Source organism: Dendrobates tinctorius, unplaced genomic scaffold (assembly GCF_039654945.1).
Source record: "Dendrobates tinctorius isolate UK_male_01 unplaced genomic scaffold, ASM3965494v1 ptg000028l, whole genome shotgun sequence".
Lineage (NCBI taxonomy): Eukaryota > Metazoa > Chordata > Amphibia > Anura > Dendrobatidae > Dendrobates > Dendrobates tinctorius.
The window spans coordinates 65,764,549-65,787,303 of NW_027361696.1; the positions used below are offsets into that span (position 1 = coordinate 65,764,549).

Genomic DNA, 22,755 nt, shown 5'->3' on the forward strand with positions numbered 1-22,755 from the left:
AGGTTTGAAAGAAAATACAATTGTAGAAGCAATTCTCGAAGTCATATAGATTTTAATCTGCTACTATAAAATCTGAATAATTATAAGAATTTTTTTAACTCTGAATTTTTGGGCTACTATTTGTACTTTTTTTTACATTTTTTGGTTTGAAAGAAAATCAAATTGAAGGGGCAAGCCTAGAAATCATTTAGATTTTTATGTTGAATTTGCTATTATAAAATCTGAATGATAAAAAGGAAAAAATATTTCATTTTAAAACCCTTTTAACTTATGGGTCAGTATTTGTAATTTGCTTTAATTTTTTTTGGTTTGAAAGAAAATTAAATTGAAGGAGCAATTCTAGAAATCATATAAATAAAATTAGCACATGTACAATAATATTAAATGATTCTCTAAAAGAATTAAAACATTTTTAAAAGAAAAAAAATCCCTTGGACCTCTAGTATATTTATAGATGATCAGTGTCTCCTTACGAACAGGTTAGAAGACCCATAAGGCTCTTGGTACGCCTTCAAATGGTTCACGATTGTGGAACCTGTAGATACTAGTGACACCAGGGATATTCAAACATTACTTGAACTTGGAAACAGGGTGAAAATATAATCACTGGTCATATCTATAATAGGTTTTTTCCCCTTGTAATACTCATTGTGGCTCAACACCATCTTAAAAAAAACTGTTTTCTAGGTAACTCACGAGTAAATCAGAGATGTTGTCCATACCAATCATCAGATTTGGCCTCATAGTCTTCCAGTGCAAATGAGAAAATAAGACCAGTGATTTGATCACTCGCTACCAGCAACTTTTCTGATTTTTTATACGCTAGTTCTCATGATTGATGAGACCCGACAAAATTACAAAAATGATCAGAAATCCATCCTTTGTACTGCTACTTTTCAATTATGGATTGGTCATCGTAGTTCATTTCTCTCCTTCTTCTGTCAACCAAAATTCTAAAAGTTAAACCAACAGTGAACCAACCCCCTTTCATAGCCATCCTTTGTGGAACAAGAAAAAAAGGGCGAGAGTTAAAATTGGAACCAGTAAATCATCGTCTTCATCATCTCAACAAACATACATTAAGCACCAGGGCCTCTGGCACTCTCAGATAGAAATGCATCTTAGAAGTATTACTTTGATTCAAAGAGCAGAGTATTCACACAGAAAAGCACCTTCGGAATACTCCTCTGGTGGAAAAGAGCCCCTTACGTAGACTCCTCCAATTTATGTAGTGTCTTTAAGGTACTCGTCATTGTCATCATCATCGAATGGCTGGCTAAATTTGTACATTTTCAGATTTTTGAAGTCTGGAAGGAAAATATAACTTTTTTTTTCTTTTTTTTGCATATAACATTAAATATCATTGTTACATTATAACATGCAAAACACATGCTGGCTAGGAAAATGCAACCTTTAAATAGTATTTTTGAACTTTTTTTTGTTTTGTTATATCTTTCCAGTTCCTTCTTTCCTTGTATTGTTAAATTTCTTGTCGATGAGTTATCGCATCCGTAGCAGAAAACTACCTTGCAAATAGTCAAAGTGATCAACACATTCTTCTCATCGTTCCAGTGCAATCCACTTGTATAGAACCTCAATTTAAAAAATAGAAGTATGCAGTTTATTTATTTTTTTATTATTATACAGTTCTTTCTTTCTCCCGCGTCTTCTTCTTCTTCTCCTTCTTTGCAGCTGATATGATTCCGTAACCAATTTTCCATGAATGTTGGGAACAACCATTGATTTCCATAGTTTGAATTGATTTTTTATTTGCCATACTTTCCATTTTATTTTCACATTTTTTTTCAAAACCTTGTATTTTCTTTAGTTTCTGTTTTGTGTCATTATTTCAAAATTTTTATTATTTTTTTCCCAATAATTATTATTATTATCATTATTCGGAAATCATGGTATCAGAAGGAGATTGTGTACATGGGAGGAAATCAATTAATTCACAGTGACAGCTTCCGCCTGCATATATCGAACAAGGACAGGACTCTCCTTATAATTTTCTGTGTGAGGACGAGAGAAGAAACACAAAAAAAAAAAAGGAGAAGGAGAAAGGAGACAGGAGGGAGTGTGACACAGGTAAAGATAGTGGAAGGGGAAAGGGGGAAGAAAAGAGAGAAAGAAAGGAGAAGTGGACTCAGCTTTCTGACAAAAAACAAAAACACCAGTCAACAGAGCCATGCACCAAAAAAGATTAGATAGCTATGGGAATGCCACCATGTTAAGCTATATTATATACATACTTTAAATAGTTTTTTTTAAAAAATTTAGAAACATGCAATCAGGCAGACTCGTTATTGCTTGCAACAGTATATCATGCACAGAAAGTAGTAAGGAGGTGTGAGGGTAGCAAAATACAAACATACACACACAAATATATATATATATATACATGTATATATATATGTATATATATATATATACATATGCTTATATATATGATATATGGCTCATAGAATCCTGAGTATGGTGGTGAGGAGTGATCAGGAAGCACAAAGTAGCTCCATAGGAATAAGATCAAGATTTAATAAAAAAGAAAGAAAGGGAAATAAATAAGAATGACGATCCCCTCTCCCACCAAAAAAACAAAAAACAAAAACACAAGTTAATGTATTGGAGAATCATAAATATAAGTATGTATATATATCTATATATTTAAACAAGGTTTCTACAGAATTATTAGCAAATTTCTTCTGTATGTATTTATATATATATATATATATATATATATATAATATATAATTTTTAAACTCTGTGTTTTGACCTTAATATTTCAAGAAGGAAGATTCTTAAGAACAATAAATAATCATATTCTTAAAAAAAATATACCCTTGTATCCCTTCTCCGCCCTAAACAAAAACCTCCTTTGGCTTGTGTCTCCTTAGCGGAAGAGCATTTCTTACTCCACAACGGCATCTTCCCGGAGCACAGCTTTGTGATTCAGTAGGGGTAGTCATGAAAGTCTTTTTTTTTTACATATTCCTCAGCAAAGTGCAAAATGTTTTTGTTTTTGTTCTGTTTTGTTTTTTTTCTTTTTTGTCTTTCTTTTTTTTTCTTATATTAAAAGCCAAACTTGATATTTTTTTCTTAAATATATCTGCATATAATCTATAATTTTTTATCGTCCTGTTAAAAAATAACAAAAATGTATTAAAGTCTCTGTCTTATTTTTGTTCTTTTTGCCATTGTTGACGTTTATTTTTTATTTTTTTGAAGTTATTACTAGTTAAAGGTTCCCCTTATGAGTTGATTGAGTCCATGCTATAAGATGGAGGGAATGGGAGACCGCGGGCGTCTCACTGCCGATGGTGACCCAAATGGGGTAGAGATAGGAGACAGTCTGAGCGTATTTCCACTCATGCCAGCTATGCTGTTTAGACTTCGGGATTTTTCATAACCTTGATATCCATGAGATAAATAAAAAAAGGAAAAGAAAACAACAAAAAAAAGATTATGAAGCGTAACTGATTTTTCCCAGACATATGGACAGGGAAACTTCATACAATAAAAGCTAGAACTGTGGCTACTCAGAAATAAAACAAGTCATATATATGCCCATTTTCATACTCACACTTTTTTTTTAATTAATTTTGAAAAAACCCTCTATATAATTCCTACTTTCAATTTTGTTATACATATGAAAATTTCGAACTTGTTGCAAATTTGCAAGAAAAAATAGTATACGGTATATTCTCCATTAATTTATAGAAATTTTTTTGCAAATTTCAATTTGCTTCAGACAATTTTCATACCCGCTTGCCATGAATTTTAATAATTCTTGATTATTCCGGATTCTGAATCAACATCTTAGGCAGACTATGGTACCGCAAGGACCTAAGTCCTTCAACTTAACTCTAGATCTGTGTTGGTTTGGGTTAACATTTGCATTAATATTAGTAGATTTTTGGATAATTCTAAATATATTTTAACAACTTTTTTCTTAAGAGTAAACTATAAATTTTGCTCAATATCTTTTATTGGCATTCAGTACAATTAGAATCTTAATTTTATATTGTTTCATTCAAGAAAGTACAATAAGCCATTTTATGTGTTCATTATCTGATTTGGTGATCAAGACAAGAATCGCAAATTACTATTCTTGAAAAATTAGACTTTCTAACACATGTTAACTCTCCATGCAATAACTCTGTGTTTCGTCACGTAGGCTATGGAAGATGCATTTAAAACTAGAGATGTGTCCACTCTTACCTATCTATGAATTTTGTTAAAGGGAATCCGTCAGAAGGATTTCACATCCCAAATTATTGATGTGTGCACATAGCTTTTTCAAAGACAAGTGCAGCAATACCTTTACATGGCCTCTGTCACTGAGACATCAGTGTTTAATTGATATGTAAATAAGGCTGGAAAGCTATGGTAGATCTGAAGCCTCTGTCACTCCAGTTCTATTCCCTGCCCAGTTCTGCCTCCTCCTACTTGATTGAAGTCTCCTTTGCTTAAAGTCAGACAGCATAGAATCTTGTCAATCAAGCAGGAGGATGCAGCGATAAGCTGGGAACAGTGCTTGAGTGACAGAGGCTTCAAATCTACCACAGCTTTTCAGCCTCATTTGTGTGTCAATTTAAACCCTGATTTCTCAGTAACGGAGGAATGAACTGGCCGTGTAAAAGCAATGCAGGACTTGTCTTTGAAAGAGCTATATGTGTATATAAATAGCTTGCATTTAAGAATTTTAATTTCTCCAATAGGGTACATTACAACCACAAGAGGATGGGGCACATATAATATGACCCAGTCTCAATAGGGTATCTGGAAATCATGTAGTTTTTTTTGACAATCTTATGCTTTTCATCCACGGACATGGCGAGGAAAGGTAATGAAGGAGACATATCTAATTGTCCCATCAGTCAACAAGGGACAAGTTGTTGTCATATTTGGAGGCATGTGATCCACCACTATTTATTTGATCCTAAGGGCTTGCAGGGACCAAGAGAAATTATATCTATCAGTTCTTGAAGACAGTTTATGATGGGGTAGAACAAACCTAGCACTTTTCCCCAAACCCAGAACTACTCTTCCTTCATTTTTGGATGGATCTAGCAACTAGAATATGGAGCAAACAAGAGACAACACATCTTGTAGGTCTACATGACTTATTGTAGGTCTAACTGACTTGCTGTAGGTCAACATGACTTATTGTAGGTCTACATGACTTGTTGTAGGTCAACATGACTTATTGCAGTTCTACATGACTTGTTGTAGGTCCACATGACTTATTGTAGGTCTACATGACTTCAATTATCAACTTTTGGGGTAAATCCACAAAATCAATTTTTTTTGTGTTAGTATTTGATAATATTTGAGGCAAGGGGTCTTCAGTTTGCCGTAATTAGAGAATATTATGGTCTTAGTTTTCACATGACAAGACATATATTTGGCAGTGATGCTTCTGAGCAGACACCGTACTTTCAAATTACAGACACAGCTCCAAGCAAAAACATTTAAGGTAGCGACACAAGCAAGTTACAATGTGACCATTTCCAATAAATAAAAACATCCAGGTGACATCTTGAAAGCTTCTGCAGAGCAGTATGGAGAACTTTTAGGTCTGATTAGATGGTGTATGCAGCAACACATATTTCCCTCGCATAAGCTTTCAGAAATGCACCATAGAAAAAAATAATTCATATAATTCATAAAAACTCCAATTTTTTTTTCTGACCGTTAGCTGTGTTGTATTTTTTTTAGGGTAGGGGTTGTATTTTGATTAAATTCAGGTCTTTAGGTTGGTCTTTTATGTTGCTCTACTGATATGATCTCCAAATTGTGGTTCTTCAGCTGCTGGAGACTACTACTATGAGATACTTGCGCGTTTTTCTGAAGACTTACTGTCCTATCATGGTGGTTTCAGTGGAGTTGATTTGTTAAGTTAATTGTATTTATCTACATTACAAAAATAGGGCTTTATATATATATATATATATATATATAGCAACACCCTCTTCCTGCTGCAAAACCTTGTCATAAATTCTCCTCTATGAAGCATTACTGGGCATCTGTTGAAATCAGTAGGCATCCATTGAGTCAAATGACCTCCCATCATTTAGCTACTGGAAGTATGCTATGAGAATCAGTACGTTCCCCTTTTGATCTATATACCTATACTTTGAGTATGTTTACACTTGTACTAACTTGTAGAAAAAAAGTCTGGAAATGAACAGTTTGCATGTGAGAATCTGGCACCTTAAAGTCTATTTTGCAGGACAAGAGTGTCCTTACTACGTAACTATCACCTGACCTCCCACAATCTCCACTGACCCCAAAATATTCTCGAAAAACTATGGTTACTCCTACATCCTGTTTTTTAATTCTTGATATATGTCTGTTTTGGGACACATGAATCAATATAGACCTTTGACTTGGAGGTCAATAGCTAGAAGAATAAGAACAGCAATGCTAGGGTCACTACCCACCACCGCCTAACTACAACTGTAAGGGCAGAATAGTTCCTGGGGGTTTTGAAGTGTTGTCTTCTGTCACCCGGTCACAGAAGCTGCATATAAGAATATCCAAACACTTACTGTCTGTGACTTCACTCCGCCATGTGACTTTGTACCTACTTGAATTAATGCAAAATTGGAAAAAACGTCCACATTGAGGAATGAGGACTAATTTTCAATGACAGCTTGGGTGTTTCCTGTTCAAAACTTTTTTAAAAGGAACCTGTCAGGTGCTTCATGCTTCCCAAATTGCAGTCATGCAACCAGGTATATTATTATCTGTAACACTCAGGTGTTTCAGAGATAATATACAGGGTGGGCCACTTATATGGATACACCTAAATAAAATGGGAATGGTTGGTGATATCAACTTCCTGTTTGTGGCACATTAGTATATGGGAGGGGGGAAACTTTTCAAGATGAGTGGTGACCATGGCGGCTATTTTGAAGTCAGCCATTTTGGATCCAACTTTATTTTTTCCAATTGGAAGAGGGTCATGTGACACATCAAACATTGAGAATTTCACAAGAATAACAATGGTGTGCTTGGTTTTAACATAACTTTATTCTTTCATGAGTTATTTACAAGTTTATGACCACTTATAAAATGTGTTCAGAGTGCTGCCCATTGTGTTGGATTGTCAATGCAACCCTCTTCTCTCTCTCTTGACACACTGATAGTAACACCACAGAAGAAATGCTAGTCTAAGGGGGTCTGATTCCTTGTAGGAATGCTTGGACCTTACACACACTATGTGGTGGTGCACCATCTTGCTGGAAAAACTCAAGGAATCCATCTTCAGTGCATAAAGAGGGCAACACATCATCATGTAGCAATTTCAGATATCCAGTGGCATTGAGGTTTCCATTGATGAAGAATGACGCCACTATCTTTGTACCCCATATACCACACAATACCATCAATTATGGGTGTCAGGTCCGAGCATTCCTACATGAACAGTTTCCTGGAAAGTGGATTGGTCATCGTGGGCCAGTTGAATGGCCACCAAGGTCTCCCGATCTGACCGCCTTAGTTTTTTATCTTTGGGGTCATCTCAAGGCAATTGTCTATGCTGCGAAGATACGAGATGTGCAGCATCTGAAACAACGGATACTGAAAGCCTGTGCTAGCATTTCTTCTGCGGTGTTGCTATCAGTGTGTCAAGAGTGGGAGAAGAGGGTTGCATTGACAATTCAACACAATGGGCAGCCCTTTGAACACATTTTATAAGTGGTCATAAACTTGTAAATAACTCATGAAAGAATAAAGTTATGTTAAAACCAAGAACAACATTGATTTTCTTGTGAAATTCTCAATAAGTTTGATGTGTCACATGACCCTCTTCCCATTAAAGAAAATAAAGTTCCCTTTAATAAGCCAAAAACAAGACCATTCCTCTCTCTGGTTTCCATCAACGCTTTGTAATGTTTCATATCTCCTGTGATGGCACTGTAGGTAGATTGAACACTTTTGGAATAAAGTTTGTAACTGTTTCACAGATAATATACTTTAAAGAACAGGGTGGAAACCATAGCTGAAGACCAGGCTGGTTTGGCACTGATCTTGGCCTGCTCTTCCCAGCGCCTGATTCCTGTATACACGCAAGGGAGAGACTTGTTAATAAATAGCTGTAGGACTAGGAGAAGCTGAATGGGGAGGCACCAAACTACTTTGGTCTCTGGTTATGGTCCCCTGCTGCATTTTTAAAGTACGTTACCTATGAAACGCTGGAACGTTTCAGAGAACAGTATTCCTGGCTACAATCCTGATTTAGAACCATGAATTGCCTGGCAGGTTTCTCAAGAACATGACTATTTCTCACTCTGCTTTCAACCAATGCTTCGTAATGCTTCATATCTCCTGTGGTGGTGCTGCAGGTAGATTGAACACATTGAGAATAAAGTTCCTAACTATCTTCACCAACCAGTCCCACTGGATATGATCAATATCTCTGCCAAGAATAACTCCTTTAAGGACATTCAAGTGTCAAATGAGCTTCTAGATGGAGGTCTCACTGGGATTTCTTAAAGGAACACTATACCTAGAAATGAATGTTTAAAATAAACAAAAAATATTCTTTTCCTCACTGTTATTTAGTCTGCAGCATTTTCTGAGTGATTCTGATACAGTCAGTCTTGTAGAAATTCTGTAGAAAACACAGTGGTTAATCTTATTGATCAGCTCCATCTTTGGCTGTTAGCGGGCTATAGCCCTGCCCCCTTTTGATAATAGGGTGTGGCATATATATATTTTGTCCTTTAACAGACATGGTAGAGGGGAGAGGCTCCTGCTGCAGCCAGTTGACTACTTAAAGCCAGAAACACGACAATGAAGAGGAGAAGGGACATGGCTGCGCTCATGAGACACAAAGAGAAGTTTTCTTCATTTATTTCCTCATTATAACTGTAATTTAGGGCAAAATAAGATTAAGAAAAAGAGGAAATTGAGGAAGGAATATCGTGAATTTTTTTCTACCTTTGTTTGCAGCTTATCTTTTTACAGTTCCTTTAAAGGGGTTGAATGTGATTAAAACAGCACCTTGTTTTTTTTCCCCCTGAAACAGAATCTCAAGTAAGTCTGACGTTCAATACCAAGAGCAGCGAGTGTTTAACAGTGGCACTGTTTTAGGGAGAAAAAAAAATTAGCCAAAATCAGCACAAAAATGATGAGAGCGGAGGATAGCCAGACTTTCAATCTTGGAGTCGGTGATTCATTTGCTTAGCGCTACCTCAATAGCCATTATAAAGCATGGAATATAAGCAGGCATGCAGCAAACTAGCTGAGACGGAAAGTCATACACACAGTCAAACAAGACATGGACCCAGCAGCGGGAAAATAGTTGAGGTTGATGGATCTTGATCATTTTACTGTGGACACATGCAACTTTCTCCTGCTAAGAGTTCCAGTGCTTTTTTTTTTGCTTCTGTTAAATCTCAAGTGATCCAATATGATCTATAATCGGAAGATTTTTTTTCTTCGATCCTATGTACTGTCTTTTGCATTGTGTGTTTCCATACAGAGCAGACAACTAAACAGTGCTCACACGTGGGTAGTATCAGATTCCACTTATTTGGTTCCCGGGCCCATGATAAGTATTTGGTTCAGCATAGAAAGAAAGCACAATTCTCACAGTAATGACATCTCCGCCAACCTTACCCACTACACTTATACACTATCAACAGTGGGCACCACACTGCTAGAAGCATGAATTAGTTACGACACTTGGACTGTAAGTTATTGACCTGACTTGCCTCAAAAGTCGGCACTGAATAAATCAGCTTCAAGGTTTTACTAGAGCTAAGAGGGAACAAGATAAAGCACACATACATACACACAAAAAAAAAAACAAAAAGAAAAAAAAAGGAGCTCAATATCAGAAAAAAATTGGTCAGAAAACAATGTATTTTACTGTTTTCTTTAAACTTTTTAACTTTGTAATCTTTATGTTCCTTTTTTTGTTCTAGTGAGAAGTCCTGTGGATAGGTGATGACTTACTGATCAGTAGGGATCTGACTGCTGGAAATCGCACTGTTCGAGGAGTTTTTATCCACCAACATGGACCTTTAATTCCAAAATAGTGTGATGGATCAGACACCATGCCAATGTTCTACTCTCTATAGGGATGCCGGAAAAAGCCTAAGGCAGCACTCGGCGGCCTCATAGAGAATCAATGAAGTGGCGGTTGAGCATTGCACATTGCCGCTTCATAAAAGTGCGGGATCAGTGGAGATCCTAGTGGTTGGACCCCCACCAATCAGGTTATTCTGTGGGTAAGTAACTTGTTTTCTCTGGCCAACCCCTTTAAAAGGGGGTAATATAAGATTAGAAAAATATCTGCTTTCTTCCAAAAACATTGCCCCTTCTTCCCCAACATGGGTTATTTCTTGCATTGTTGCTCATTTCCATTGAAAGGAATGAGTTGCAGTACCACGCAAACCAGTGGACAGGGGTGGCAAAATTCCATGGTGAATGTCATGCTTTTTTAATCTGGCGTAAACCTCTTCGAGAAGCAGCCATTTCACCGGCTTTTACAATTTACAATTTATAATTTCACTCTAACGCTTGTGCACAAAGGACTACTCGTCCTTAGGGAAGAGTCAGATGGTCGTATAACTCATGTTGGGACCGCAACGCAATGCTTAGAGTGGCTGGAAGCTCTTCCGACCGGAGTGTGACCATGTATTTCTATGCAAGTCTCAAGCTTGGGTCGGGTAAGCCATTGGCCACACCGAGCATTGCGTTGAAATCCACAACCGAGTTATTCGGCCATCTGACCCTTCCCTTACTACAAGTAATTTCGAAGATCTTCTAGGTTTTCCCTTAAAGAGGTTGTGCAGGATATATGGCTTTCCTTAATGACAAATAGAGCCACACCTGTCCACAAGTTGCATGTAGTATTCACACCGATAGAGCAAAAGTGCCACTCCATGGATAGTGTGGCAGGAAACAGCCATGTTTTTCTTATCCTTGACAACTCCTAACACCCATTGGTTCTGCATGGATCAGTGCCATGTTCCAAATCTGGATAATCGAAAATCCAAAAAAGGAGTTATTTCTTTATTTTGGGAAATGGGATGGATCATGGCACCATTTTGTGCAGGAGCTAATAGTGTTATGAGCTTGTGGGGGTGTACACTTAGATATCAGTATTAATGGTAAATTTGATTTTGGGCATGATACTGAGTCTAAGTGTGATACCATATGGAAGGTAACCACAAACCAATCAAACTGGGCTTATCCATGAGCATATCCATCTTAAAGGCGTTTCCAGTAGTATACTTAAATGCTAAAGGGGCCTCAATAAAAAATACACATACTCACCTTTTGGAGTGGTGCCACTCCAGTGACGTCGGCACCGTGTCTCCTGACGGTCATAAAACATTGTTATGTCACATGAGCGCTGCAGCCTTTCAGATGCTGCTGATGGGCTACAGCCTTCACGGTTCTCTCTGACAGAAGTGTGAAGACTGCAGCGGTCATGAGACATTGTTTTGTTGAGACATACAGCACACATGGCTGGAGTGGCGTCGGTCTGGGTGGTGAGTAGTGCTTTATTTTTATTCTATTGGGACCACTTTAGCATTTAATAAGGGGCTGTCTACTAATGGAAGAATGTGGTGTCTACATGGTATGGGGCCGCGGATCTCTATTATATCACATTCCAAATCACAGTCAACAATCAGGTAAAAAGTTGTCTTGTAATATCTTTACCAAGATGGTCTCATTTAACTTAATTTGATCTTTGAAATGGAAGTACAATTTGATATCTGTATCTGAATTAGGATAAGTTGAGGCATCACTGAGATGTGCTAAAGGACGGATTCAAATACTTCTAGACTTTAGGTGACCATTAAAGCTATGTGCATTCAAAGATTTCAAAGAGGTTTTGGAGCATAAACTGTGCAGAAATTTTCAATATCTTCTACAAAAGCTCAAAACTGCTCAAAAGCATTGAGTTTCCGCTCAGATACTACTCCAAAAACTCCACAAAAAAACTCAGTGTGTGCATAAACTAAAGGGGTTTTCTGGTTTCGATAAACTCATGTCTCTAGGTTGAAGCTTGTTTTAAAAAAAAAAAATCAGGCTTTACTCACGGTGCCCGACTCCAGTGCTGAGTCTCAGTCACAACAACAGTGCTGCAGTCAATTAGTGAGCTTAGCAGCTTTGAGTGGCATGTGCTGTCAACTTGGGCAGAGGGGCTGAGATCAGTTACTGACTGCAGTGCTATAGCAGACACCAGTCGCAGTGGTGGAGACTCACTGCTGGACCCAGGAAGAGTATGAAAAGCAGTTTATTTATTCAAACAAACTGCAGTGGTTTTGCAAAACCGGACAACCTCTTTGACAGGCATCTTGATCTTTGATGCGTGGGGCACCAATACATGTGCATATTAGATCCCAATGATTTTTCGGTGGAGTGGTGACTGCGTTGTGTGGTTTCCATTCATTGAAATGGATGAGAGTTACAGAAATGGATGAGTGAATGACCTCAATATCTTCCATTGATTTTTCTGAGCGGCTACCTTTCTTCTCATGTGCTCACTGTTGGGTTTAAAGAAAATTCTTCATTTTTTTTGGGGGGGTGGAGAGCAACCTCCTTAAAATGGCATTCCAGTCTGATATATGTGTCACCTAGATTAGTGGGTGTCTGACTGCCAGGATAAGGGGCACAAGTCCCCCATTCTCAGCAGCCACAACTAGTAGGAGCTTGAATGGAGCAGTAGTTGTGTCCCGACACCCTATTGGTGACACTAATGAAAACAGTTGAGCGTAGTCCTCCATTAAGCTACGGGAAAGGGAAGTTTCCCATATACATCAGCTGCTTGTTCAGTCCATTCACAATTGTCAAGTTTGACCGACTTTCATCTATCTAATGTGCATGGGGATCTTAAGAATGACTACTCCATTAGTAAAATGGAGGAAATAAGTATTTGATCCCTTGCTGATTTTGTAAGTTTGCCCACTGACAAAGACATGAACAGTCTATCATTTTAAGGGTAGGTTAATTTTAATCTTTGAGAGATAGAATATTAAAAATAAAATCCAGAAAATCACATTGTATAAATTATATAAATTGATTTGCATTTTGCAGTGAGAAATAAGTATTTGATCCCTCTGGCAAACAAGACTTAATACTTGGTGGCAAAACCCTTGTTTGCAAGCACAGCAGTCAGACATTTTCTGTAGTTGATGATGAGTTTTGCACACATGTCAAGAGGAATTTTGGTCCACTTCTCTTTGCAGATCATCTCTAAATCATTAATATTTTGAGGCTGTCGCTTGGCAACTCGGAGCTTCAACTCCCTCCATAAGTTTTCTATGGGATTAAGATCTGGAGACTGGCTAGGTCACTCCATGACCTTAATGTGTTTATTTATGAGCCACTCCTTTGTTGCCTTGGCTGTATGTTTTGGGTCATTGTCTTGCTGCAAGACCCAGTGACAACCCATTTTTAATGTCCTAGAGGAGGGAAGGAGGTTGTCATTCAGGATTTTACGGTACATGGCTCCCTCCATTCTCCCATTGATGAGGTGAAGTAGTCCTGTGCCCTTAGCAGAGAAACACCCCCAAAACAAAATGTTTCCACCTCCATGCTTGACAGTGGGGATGGTGTTCTTTGGGTCATAGTCAGCATTTCTCTTCCTATAAACAAGGCACGTTGAGTTAATGCCAAAGAGCTCATTTTTTGTCTCATCTCACCAAACCACCTTCTCCCAATCACTCACAGAATCATCCAGGTGTTCATTAGCAAACGTCATACAGGCTTGCACATGTGCCTTCTTGAGCAGGGGTCCTTGCGGGCACTGCAGGATTTTAAACCTTTATGACGTAATGTGTTACCAATGGTTTTCTTGATGACTGTGGTCCCAGATACCTTGAGATCATTAACAAGTTCCCCCCGTATAGTTTAAGGTGATCTCTCACATTCATCATGATCAAGCATACCCCACGAGGTGAGATTTTGCATGGTGCCCCAGATCTATGTCGATTAACAGTCATTTTGTTTTTCTTCCATTTTCTTAATATTGCACCAAAAGTTGTCTCCTCACCCAGCGTCTTACTTATGGTTTTGTAGCCCATTCCAGCTATGTGCAGGTCTATGATCTTGTCCCTGACATCCATATAAAGCTCTTTGGTTTTGCCCATGATGTAGAGGTTAGAGTCTGACTGATTAATTTAATCTGTGGACAGGAGTCTTTTATAAAGATGACTATGTAAGACAGCTGTCTTTAATGCAGGTAATGAGTTGAGTAGGAGTGTCTAACTGGTCTGTAGGAGTCAGAACTCTTAATGGTTGGTAGGGGATCAAATACTTATTTCTCACTGCAAAATGCAAATAAATTTATATATTTTATACAATGTGATTTTCTGGATTTTATTTTCGATATTCTATCTCATAATGTTAAAATTAACCTACCCTTAAATTTATAGACTGTTCATGTCTTTGTCAGTGGGCAAACTTACTAAATCAGCAGGGATCAAATACTCATTTCCCCTACTGTATATATATATTTGTGTTATTGGAAATATTTTTCTTACTAATATGGTATCATTAGTTAGCCTTAAAGTGGATCTATCCCCAAATTTCACAATACAAACTGCATACAATACAAGATAGAACTCTTAGACCTGATGAAGCTGTTGTACGCCCTTCTCACCCATATCAGAATCGCTGTATAATTTTATTAGAAAGTTTTCTTGCTTAAAATTAACTTGAGCATTCAGTCCAGCTACAGCCCGCAAAGTAAGTACAACAGCCTTATCAGGTCTAAGAAACTTATATACTAATCTCTACAATATGTATTGATCAGCTTTAAAATTTTAAAAGGGTTGTATGGAATTTAAAAAAAACATTACTTTTTTTTTCCAAGAAACATTACCTCCTTTGACTAGAAGGCATTTTTGGAGAGGATTGAGCTGTAATACCAAACACAGCCTATGAATAGAGATGAGAGGACCTAAACTCGGGATTCGTACTGGACGTGTCTGATTCTGAACTCCGAACACGGACTTCTCCTGGAAGTCAGCCTTAATTTTGGGAGTTCTGGGGGAAGTTCAGGAGGGGAGAGAGGAGAGAGAATGAATATTTTCCAGCTCCAAAGTTCGGGTCCCCATACATTTCAGCAGGGTTCGGGATCATGTTGAAGTTTTGGTAAAGTTCTGGTACCTGAACCGAACTTTGGACATAAAGTTTGATCAGGTACCAGAACCTGAACTTACATGGGTGCACTCAACCCTACCTATGAAGAAGGGTGGCACTGTTTCTGGAAGACAGCAACCATATTTTTTTTAATCACATATAACCCTTCCAATAATTCTTCTTTATTCTATTATACATTCCTATATATAAATATTTAAAAAACTATCTACCATCTATTATCTATCTATTTATCTATCTATCTATCTATTGTCTATCTATCTATCTATCTATCTATCTATCTCTATATCTATCTATCTATCACCTATCTATCATCTATCTATCTATTATCTATCTAGCTAGTATCTATTATCTGTACATCTATCTATCTAATTATCTATTACCTTTCTATCTATTATCTATCTATCTATCTATCTATCTATCTATCTATCATCTATCTAGCTATTATCTGTCAATCTATCTATCTATCTATCTATCTATCTATCTAATTATCTATTACCTTCCTATTATCTATCTATCTATCTATCTATCTATCTATCTATCTATCTATTATCTATCTATCTATCATCTATTATCTATCTATCTATCTATCTATCTATCTATCTATCTATCTATCTATTATCTATCTATCTCTATATCTATCTATCTATTATCTATCACCTATCTATCATCTATCTATCTATTATCTATCTATCTATCTATTACCTTTCTATTATCTATCTATCTATCTATCTATTATCTATCTATCTATCTATAATCTATCTATCTATCTATTATCTATCTATTTGTGTCTATTTAACTATCTGAAATAGATTTACAAATTTGCATTTTTTTTTAGAAAATATTATTATACAGTTTAATATATAGATCAGATTTCCCTGTTGATGGAAATCTAAAACTTGCCTTTAGAATTTTTATCAGGCAACCACAGGCATCGTATTTTCTGTGATTTAATACCAGCAGCTGGCTGATTGTACTTGTATAGCTTGGTGTGAAGTGCCGCTGTGTAAGAGACTCGAAATCTAATTTATATATTTTGTTCCTTTGGTTATATTTGATAATGGGAAAATTAGTACAAAATTCTACACATTTGGTATTTTTTTTCTTACTGGGTTTTTCAGATCTGAAGCTTTCCATGAAATGCAGATGAAGTTAAGCAAATGGAAAAAGTATCAAGGTATTTCTTGATTGCGTAATATACATCTATCCCCGTTCCGGAAAAATATATATAAATCTGGTTTCAAGGGACTGAAATCCAATGATGTTGATCAAATATTGTCCTCAGCAATGATTTTCCTGCATAGACATAGAGTTAAAAGATAAAATTCTGGCTACCAGAAGACACAACGACAACTAGAGGGGGTTTAGGAGTTGGGTGCATACTGGTTTATACAGTACAATAAAACTAGCACTTCCTTGTGGTTCCATAAAAGAGAATGTGGAGAGAAAAATTGTCTGGCAGCCGTTTCGCATGTGAATCATGCTTCCTCTGAGAATCAAGAGGCGAAATAGCTGTCAGTCAATTTTTCTCTCCACATTCTCTTTTATGAAACCTCAATAACGTGAAGTGTTGAACGCTCCATTTTTCTTCTTGCACTGTATTCACAATTGGTCTGTTTCATGGTAAGCACCACCAGATTATTTTTTGCTGCAAGTCATTTGTTTGAAGATTAACAGTGAATACTGCAAAGTGTGAATGGGAGCATTGCCAGAGCCCTGCATTTTTCATACTAGTGGGAATATTGGTTTATTATAGTTAGTGTATATATCTGACCTTACAACCTAACTAGGGATATCAGCTATCCATAAACCAGCTAACCTCCTGAAAAAGATGTGTGTGGCGAAACATACATCAAGGTGCTTTCCCCTGTGAGCATCAATATGTCACAAGGTATTGAAGGCTCCAATTTTTTTAGGCAATCCCTGCTGTCGAACAGCCACGAGACATGCAGCTGCAGGGACTCAAACATATTATTCGAGCACGCCAAAGACACTCGGTTAGCACCCGAGCATGCTCACATAACACTTTATCCTAGCACGTTCACTCATCACTAGTTATTGGTTGACTCTCAACCAGAAACATTGCTTGCAATTCAATTGTTCACTTTCCTAAAGGAGCACTAAATAAGAAATATAATTCCCTCATTGTTCGCCTACAGTATTTTATGAAGGATCCTGAATGTCTTGGAGGAATGCTGCAGAGAGCAAAGGGTTTAATCTCCTGCTGGTCAGCTTCCTTTTTAGCTGGTTATGCTCCGTTAGTCATAGGGGTGTGGCTTAGCCATCATTTGTTCTATGGCAGTCAGGGAGGAGGGTGAAGCTTCTGCTGTAGTTAGTTGTTTTAGAGGACATGACTGAGCTCCTGCGACACACTCAGATTTCATTATATAGTTCTCAGTTTTAGCTGTGATATGAAAAAAGCTGGATAAAAAAACTGTGGAGATTAATGGAGGAATTACAGGAAAATGTTTGTAATTTTTGTTCATTTTATGGGTTTAGTGCTACCATATTGAGAAGCATTGTCCTCCAGAGCTACTTCAAAGGCATTACATAGAGCCAACTAGTAACTTGCTCAGTGCTGACAATAGGCAAATACCCCAAAACTGTTCTCTATAAATACGGATGAGGTTGGCTAATATCCTTAGTCACGGTAAAACATTAATTAAAGGGTCAGACATTGACATGCAGGGGAAATACCTAACAGTGGCACTACAGAGATAGCTTTTTTTCTCCTGGAGGAGAGCTGATTTGCACACTTTTTTCCATGCAGCATTGCTTGTAATATCCACAGTCATGGTGCAAAGCTCAAGAAAGGGCTTGTATTGACTTAACAGGGTACCTGCTGTATAGGTGGCACTAGTAAAATAAATGTCTTACTTGTAGAGGAGAGATAATTGTCAACATTGCTTGTAAGACTGCCTATTTCAAATGAATCTCTTTAATGAGAAGCCAAACTTCCTAAGGTTGAATACTCACTTTATGCTGGCCATTGATGTTAATGTGAAAGTTTAAAGACTGCTTGTCACTTGCTCGAAAAAACTGAGTTAGCTTCCTTGTAAAAATCCCTGAGCTCCACTGCTTCGCTCTTTTACAAAGATATTTACATTTGTTGCTTTTGGACCTCCATATGTGAAATCTCTGCTTGAAGTGCGACTCGGTGTTTCTTCAGAGTCTTCTCTGGGGGTGTGTGCTTTCACTCCTCTCTCCCAGATATTGCCAATCACAGCTTGCTTTTCCCTCTCCCTTTAAGATGCTGCCTACCACAGCTGTGTAGGTGAAGGGAAAATGTACACCCCCCCAAAAAGAACTCTGTAGAAACGCCCAGTTGGATTACAAGCAGAGATTTCACTTATTGCGCTCCAAAAGCAAAAATGTGTATAGCTCTGTAACAGAATGATGCAGAGCAAAATGAAAAAAAGTGGCATAATCAGGAGAACACATGGATTATTTCATGGATTAACTCAATTTGTTGAGCAAGTGATGGGTCTTTTTTAACTAATATAGAAAATCCAGGTATCTTGAATTATAATCTATCTGCTTGCCAAGATTAGATACTTAAGGAAGTTTAAATAAACCCTACACACCTAAAACACCTCCATCTATAGAAAATTATTGTGCATGGGACGTTGTAACGAAAAGGATTCTCCAGATTTGATCAAACGTGACCAAATCTGACCAACATCATACATCCTGCTTTCAAAGAGAATGGATCAAGCACTACATTCTTTCTAATTGACATAATTTGGCTTAAGACGTATCTCTTCTTACCTTGACCACAACATGGCTGTCTATAAGGTTCATATATTAAACATATATTGTTTTATTGAAATCATCTGAGATTTAAGTGCTGATCTCCAGCAGACAAGTACAGCTTGTCGATGATATCAAATGAGCATTGTTTAGAGATATTATCGAATGGTGACTTGGCCATTGTGTGATGGTAACTCGAATCAAGAAGACAGATGGTACAGCACTGCATCTGCTTCCATCTACCACTTGCCAACAGTGAGGGTTATTGAGGAATGATCTGAACAAGTCAGATTGCATCCAAAGGCTTGGTTGACATTTTGCTTCCAAGGCAGCTCAACATGCAATTTGATACATAGCCTTTGGGTATCAGATCATTTGATCACCTGAATTTAGTCAATGAAATGTGAGTAAAATGAAGTAGGATCCATACTTGGCTGGTGGCACACTGTACATATAACTTAGGAAGCTTAGGCATTTCTAGCCAAGGCAAAAATCACCATAAATATGGATCTGGAGCTTATGAGTAGGATTACTTGGTGCATCGCAGAAACAAAAATGAGCAAGGTTTGTAAGTTAATGAGGGTGAGAAAAGGGACTCCCCTTTCATGCTACTCACCCCTAAGGCATCATGCATCCTACTGCTTGATCCATGTGGCTGCATTGGCATTGAGGTCATGCAGGAGATCAACGTCTTGTTTGTACCAGTCGTCGTGCTGAGGTGATGGAGTGCAGGCGTTGACAGCTGAAGAGCGAAGGGCGCAGGCAATGACAATGAAACATGGATGGCAATGAAAATAAACAAACAAAAAAAGATATGTTTAAATGTAGATGGTTTTATAGAGATGCACTGCCCCCATACTCCCATCAGGTGTGTCAGACCTTACATTCTGTAGGATACAGGACATCACACCTTTTTACAAAAAAAAACATTGCATAACAACATATAGAAGGTCTAGAGCAACTGTTATGGCAAAGACCTGCTAATATCCCCCCAAAACATGATGGAATATGGATGGCAGAAGGCCCTATAGCTTAACCTCAGTCTCACTTCAAGTTAACGATCTTAAGTCGAAACCTCTAGTTGAGGAAAGTTTTAAGCCTACGTTGTTAGAATTCTTAAATTATTTCAACTTAGAACTTGAAGGACCTCCAAAGGTGCTGTCCCGATAGGACATGGACTTGATGGTTATCTCTCCTAACTCATCATACATAATAAGGCTGAGCAAGAATGTGTTGTTAATAATGAATTATCCGCACCAGAGAACTCTGACAATGGCTTCTTTCATGGTAGAGACTTGGGAGATTCCTCATACCCATTAGATAGTCAACTTGTCTCACTGAAATCAGCTGGTTGGACAATGTCTATCTAAATGATATTGGGGACTTAAAGGGTTTATCTAGGACTGTTTTTTACTAAGGTACAAAATTAACAGGTAGTTGCTACCTACCTGTCTGTTGCGCTCACTGCCGAACTCTGCCAACAAAAAGCCATCACAGACTACTGCCAGTGATGCAGCTGCTTCCACTGATTTCACGATGTAAGAAGTAGCAGCTTCTCTTTCATCTTGTTGAAGGAACACGACTTCCGATGTTGTGTACATTGACAACCAGCTCCCCGCTGCAGAACTGCGGGGAGCTGGCTTTCAATCAGCATGATGTCGGCAGTCAAGCCCTGTCAACAGAGCAGCTTGGAAGAGGAAGAGCTGCTCTGTTGTTGTTGAGCAGCTGAGTCGTCGGTAGGAACAGTCAATGACCTCTCTGTGCTGAGCTGATGCCAGGTAGTTTTATGCCCATAGTAAAAAAAAAATTGTCATGAATAAACCCTTTAAGACTTTAATGTTCCTCTAGACACATGTTTCTTCTTGCATTCAAGAGGCTTTTAGGGATATTACATTGATGGTCTATCCTTAGGCACTATCAAGCTCTGGTTGTCACATTGTCTTTCTTATCTTTTATGATCATACAATATAACAGTGGAAATATTAACCCCCTAACTTAAAGGGGAGCTATCGTTTATAATAAAAACATAAAATGTGACAGTAGATTGAATTATAAGACTTTTATCAGAATGATGTTATTAGCAATATTAGATGATCTCCCTCAGAATTACAGGGAAGGTAGTTTACTTTCATGAGTAAGATTCTTCTGTCTGGGAGGTACCAACTGTAGGGGAGGGAGAGCTGATACCTTACAGCATCTGAAAGGCAAAGTTGAGTCTAGTGCTCAGATTTGTCAGGATTTAGCCATTTTCACTGTTTTGTCTCTGGTCCATGGAATACAATGGAAATATTGATTTGCCTTTTTCTCTCCAAAATTCACCAGAAAAGAATTACAAACATGGCAAAGAAATTCATCAATTCATCCCAATGGGTAGTGAATCAGCGAAACGCAAGATGGAAATGTACCTCTATCCTTGCCAGAAAACTGAGCTCTACAACATACAGAATATTGGTATTTATCAGCCATGTGATACAATGTTACACTGAGCTATGCACCCCAGATAAAGGGTGAGGTTATAGCTGCTTCTAAAGTGTTAATCTGAAAGAGGAGGACATAGCTACTAGTAAAGGGTTAATCTGAAACAGAAGGAATCAGCTGGCAGCCAAAGATGATCTTAGTCTCTCACCATATACTGTACAAAGACAGACTGCCACAACACACTAAGCAGAAGGCTGTCACAGACATTACTTCAGTTGCTTTTTCTTGCATCCTCCTGCTGCATTATAATACACAGGGACCCATCCTATGTTTTTAACATATTTACATCCAGTATGAAAATAGGCAGCAACACAGATCTCAACAGTTTTTACATGCTGCACAATTCCAGTCTCCCCTCCACACAGTGGTATCTCGCAGTTCAGAAGGCGGAAGCCTCACCCAGCTGTCAAACTAGAGAGACAATGGAGAGACTTCAGCCAAGTTCTGTCTTCTTTTCTGAAAAAGCCAGAGCTATTATCACTAAATTAGACTGATTTTTTTTTTCATTTTCAAAATTATTTACCTTATTTGAGAAAGATTTTATATTTTGGTCTCCTTTTACTTTTTTGAAAATTTCCAGGAGATTACAGGTTTTCTTTAAATTCAAGATACCCTATCTTAAAGATAGATTTAAGCTGCCCATACACATTAGACTTATGTCATCCGAAAATCACCAATATCGATGGGTTCGGCAGACAGTCTAATGTGTATAGAGGAGCTGGCCAAACGATGGTTGGAAGTGACATCGATCAGGCGTGTCCAATTTCGTATGGCCAACATGTCAGTCGGTGGCTTTCTCATAGAGAACACAGGAGTGCTCAGCTGGGAGTCAGCTGAGATGGCTGTCAGACGAAAGATATTTCAACCGACAACCATCTAGCGTGTATGGCCAGCCTTACATATATCAAGGCATCTTATTAGGATTTGGTTGGTTTCATCTGTTATTGACCTCTGTACTTATCTCATGTTAGCACGTAAGGGTGAGGGTACTCAACCCAACGACCATGGAAGGATGTCAAGGACAAACTAGCATCAATTTCTACATGGTCTGGTGGATTGAACATGCACTGGAAGAGGGCTTCATTACAATTTTTGCTATGGGGTCCCTATTTTCATTTTACATATACCGCTCTGGCATAAATTAAGAGACCACTGCAACATTTTCAGTTTGTCTGATTTTTCTTTTTATAGGTGTATTTTTGAGTAAAATGTAAATTGCTCTTTTATTCTATAATCTACTGACAACATGTCTCTGAATTTCAAAGCAATAACTTTTGTATTTTTTTTCTAAAAATGAGAAATGGTCAAAATTAAATAAAAGAACCAGTGCTCTCAGACCTCAAATAATGCAAAGAAAACAAGTTCATAATCATTTAGAAATAATAATATTAATGTTTT

General features: G+C 37.7%; 1 protein-coding gene across 12 annotated transcripts in view; it reads right to left on the reverse strand.

Annotated features, from left to right (window-relative positions):
• Positions 1-1,034: 1,034 nt before the first annotated feature.
• LOC141085483 (voltage-gated potassium channel KCNC1-like) overlaps positions 1,035-22,755 on the reverse strand; it is a 142,604-nt gene continuing 120,883 nt past the window's right edge. For 4 of the 12 annotated variants that reach the window (XM_073570877.1, XM_073570876.1, XM_073570875.1 and 1 more), the window contains one exon: positions 1,035-3,407. In XM_073570877.1, the coding sequence (XP_073426978.1) occupies positions 3,271-3,407 (137 nt within the window). In that variant the 3' untranslated portion in view covers positions 1,035-3,270. Of the gene's footprint in view, positions 3,408-9,722; positions 9,769-16,238; positions 16,426-19,495; positions 19,622-22,755 lie in introns of all 12 variants that reach the window. The other 8 variants (XR_012231316.1, XR_012231315.1, XR_012231314.1 and 5 more) reach the window with 8 other exon arrangements.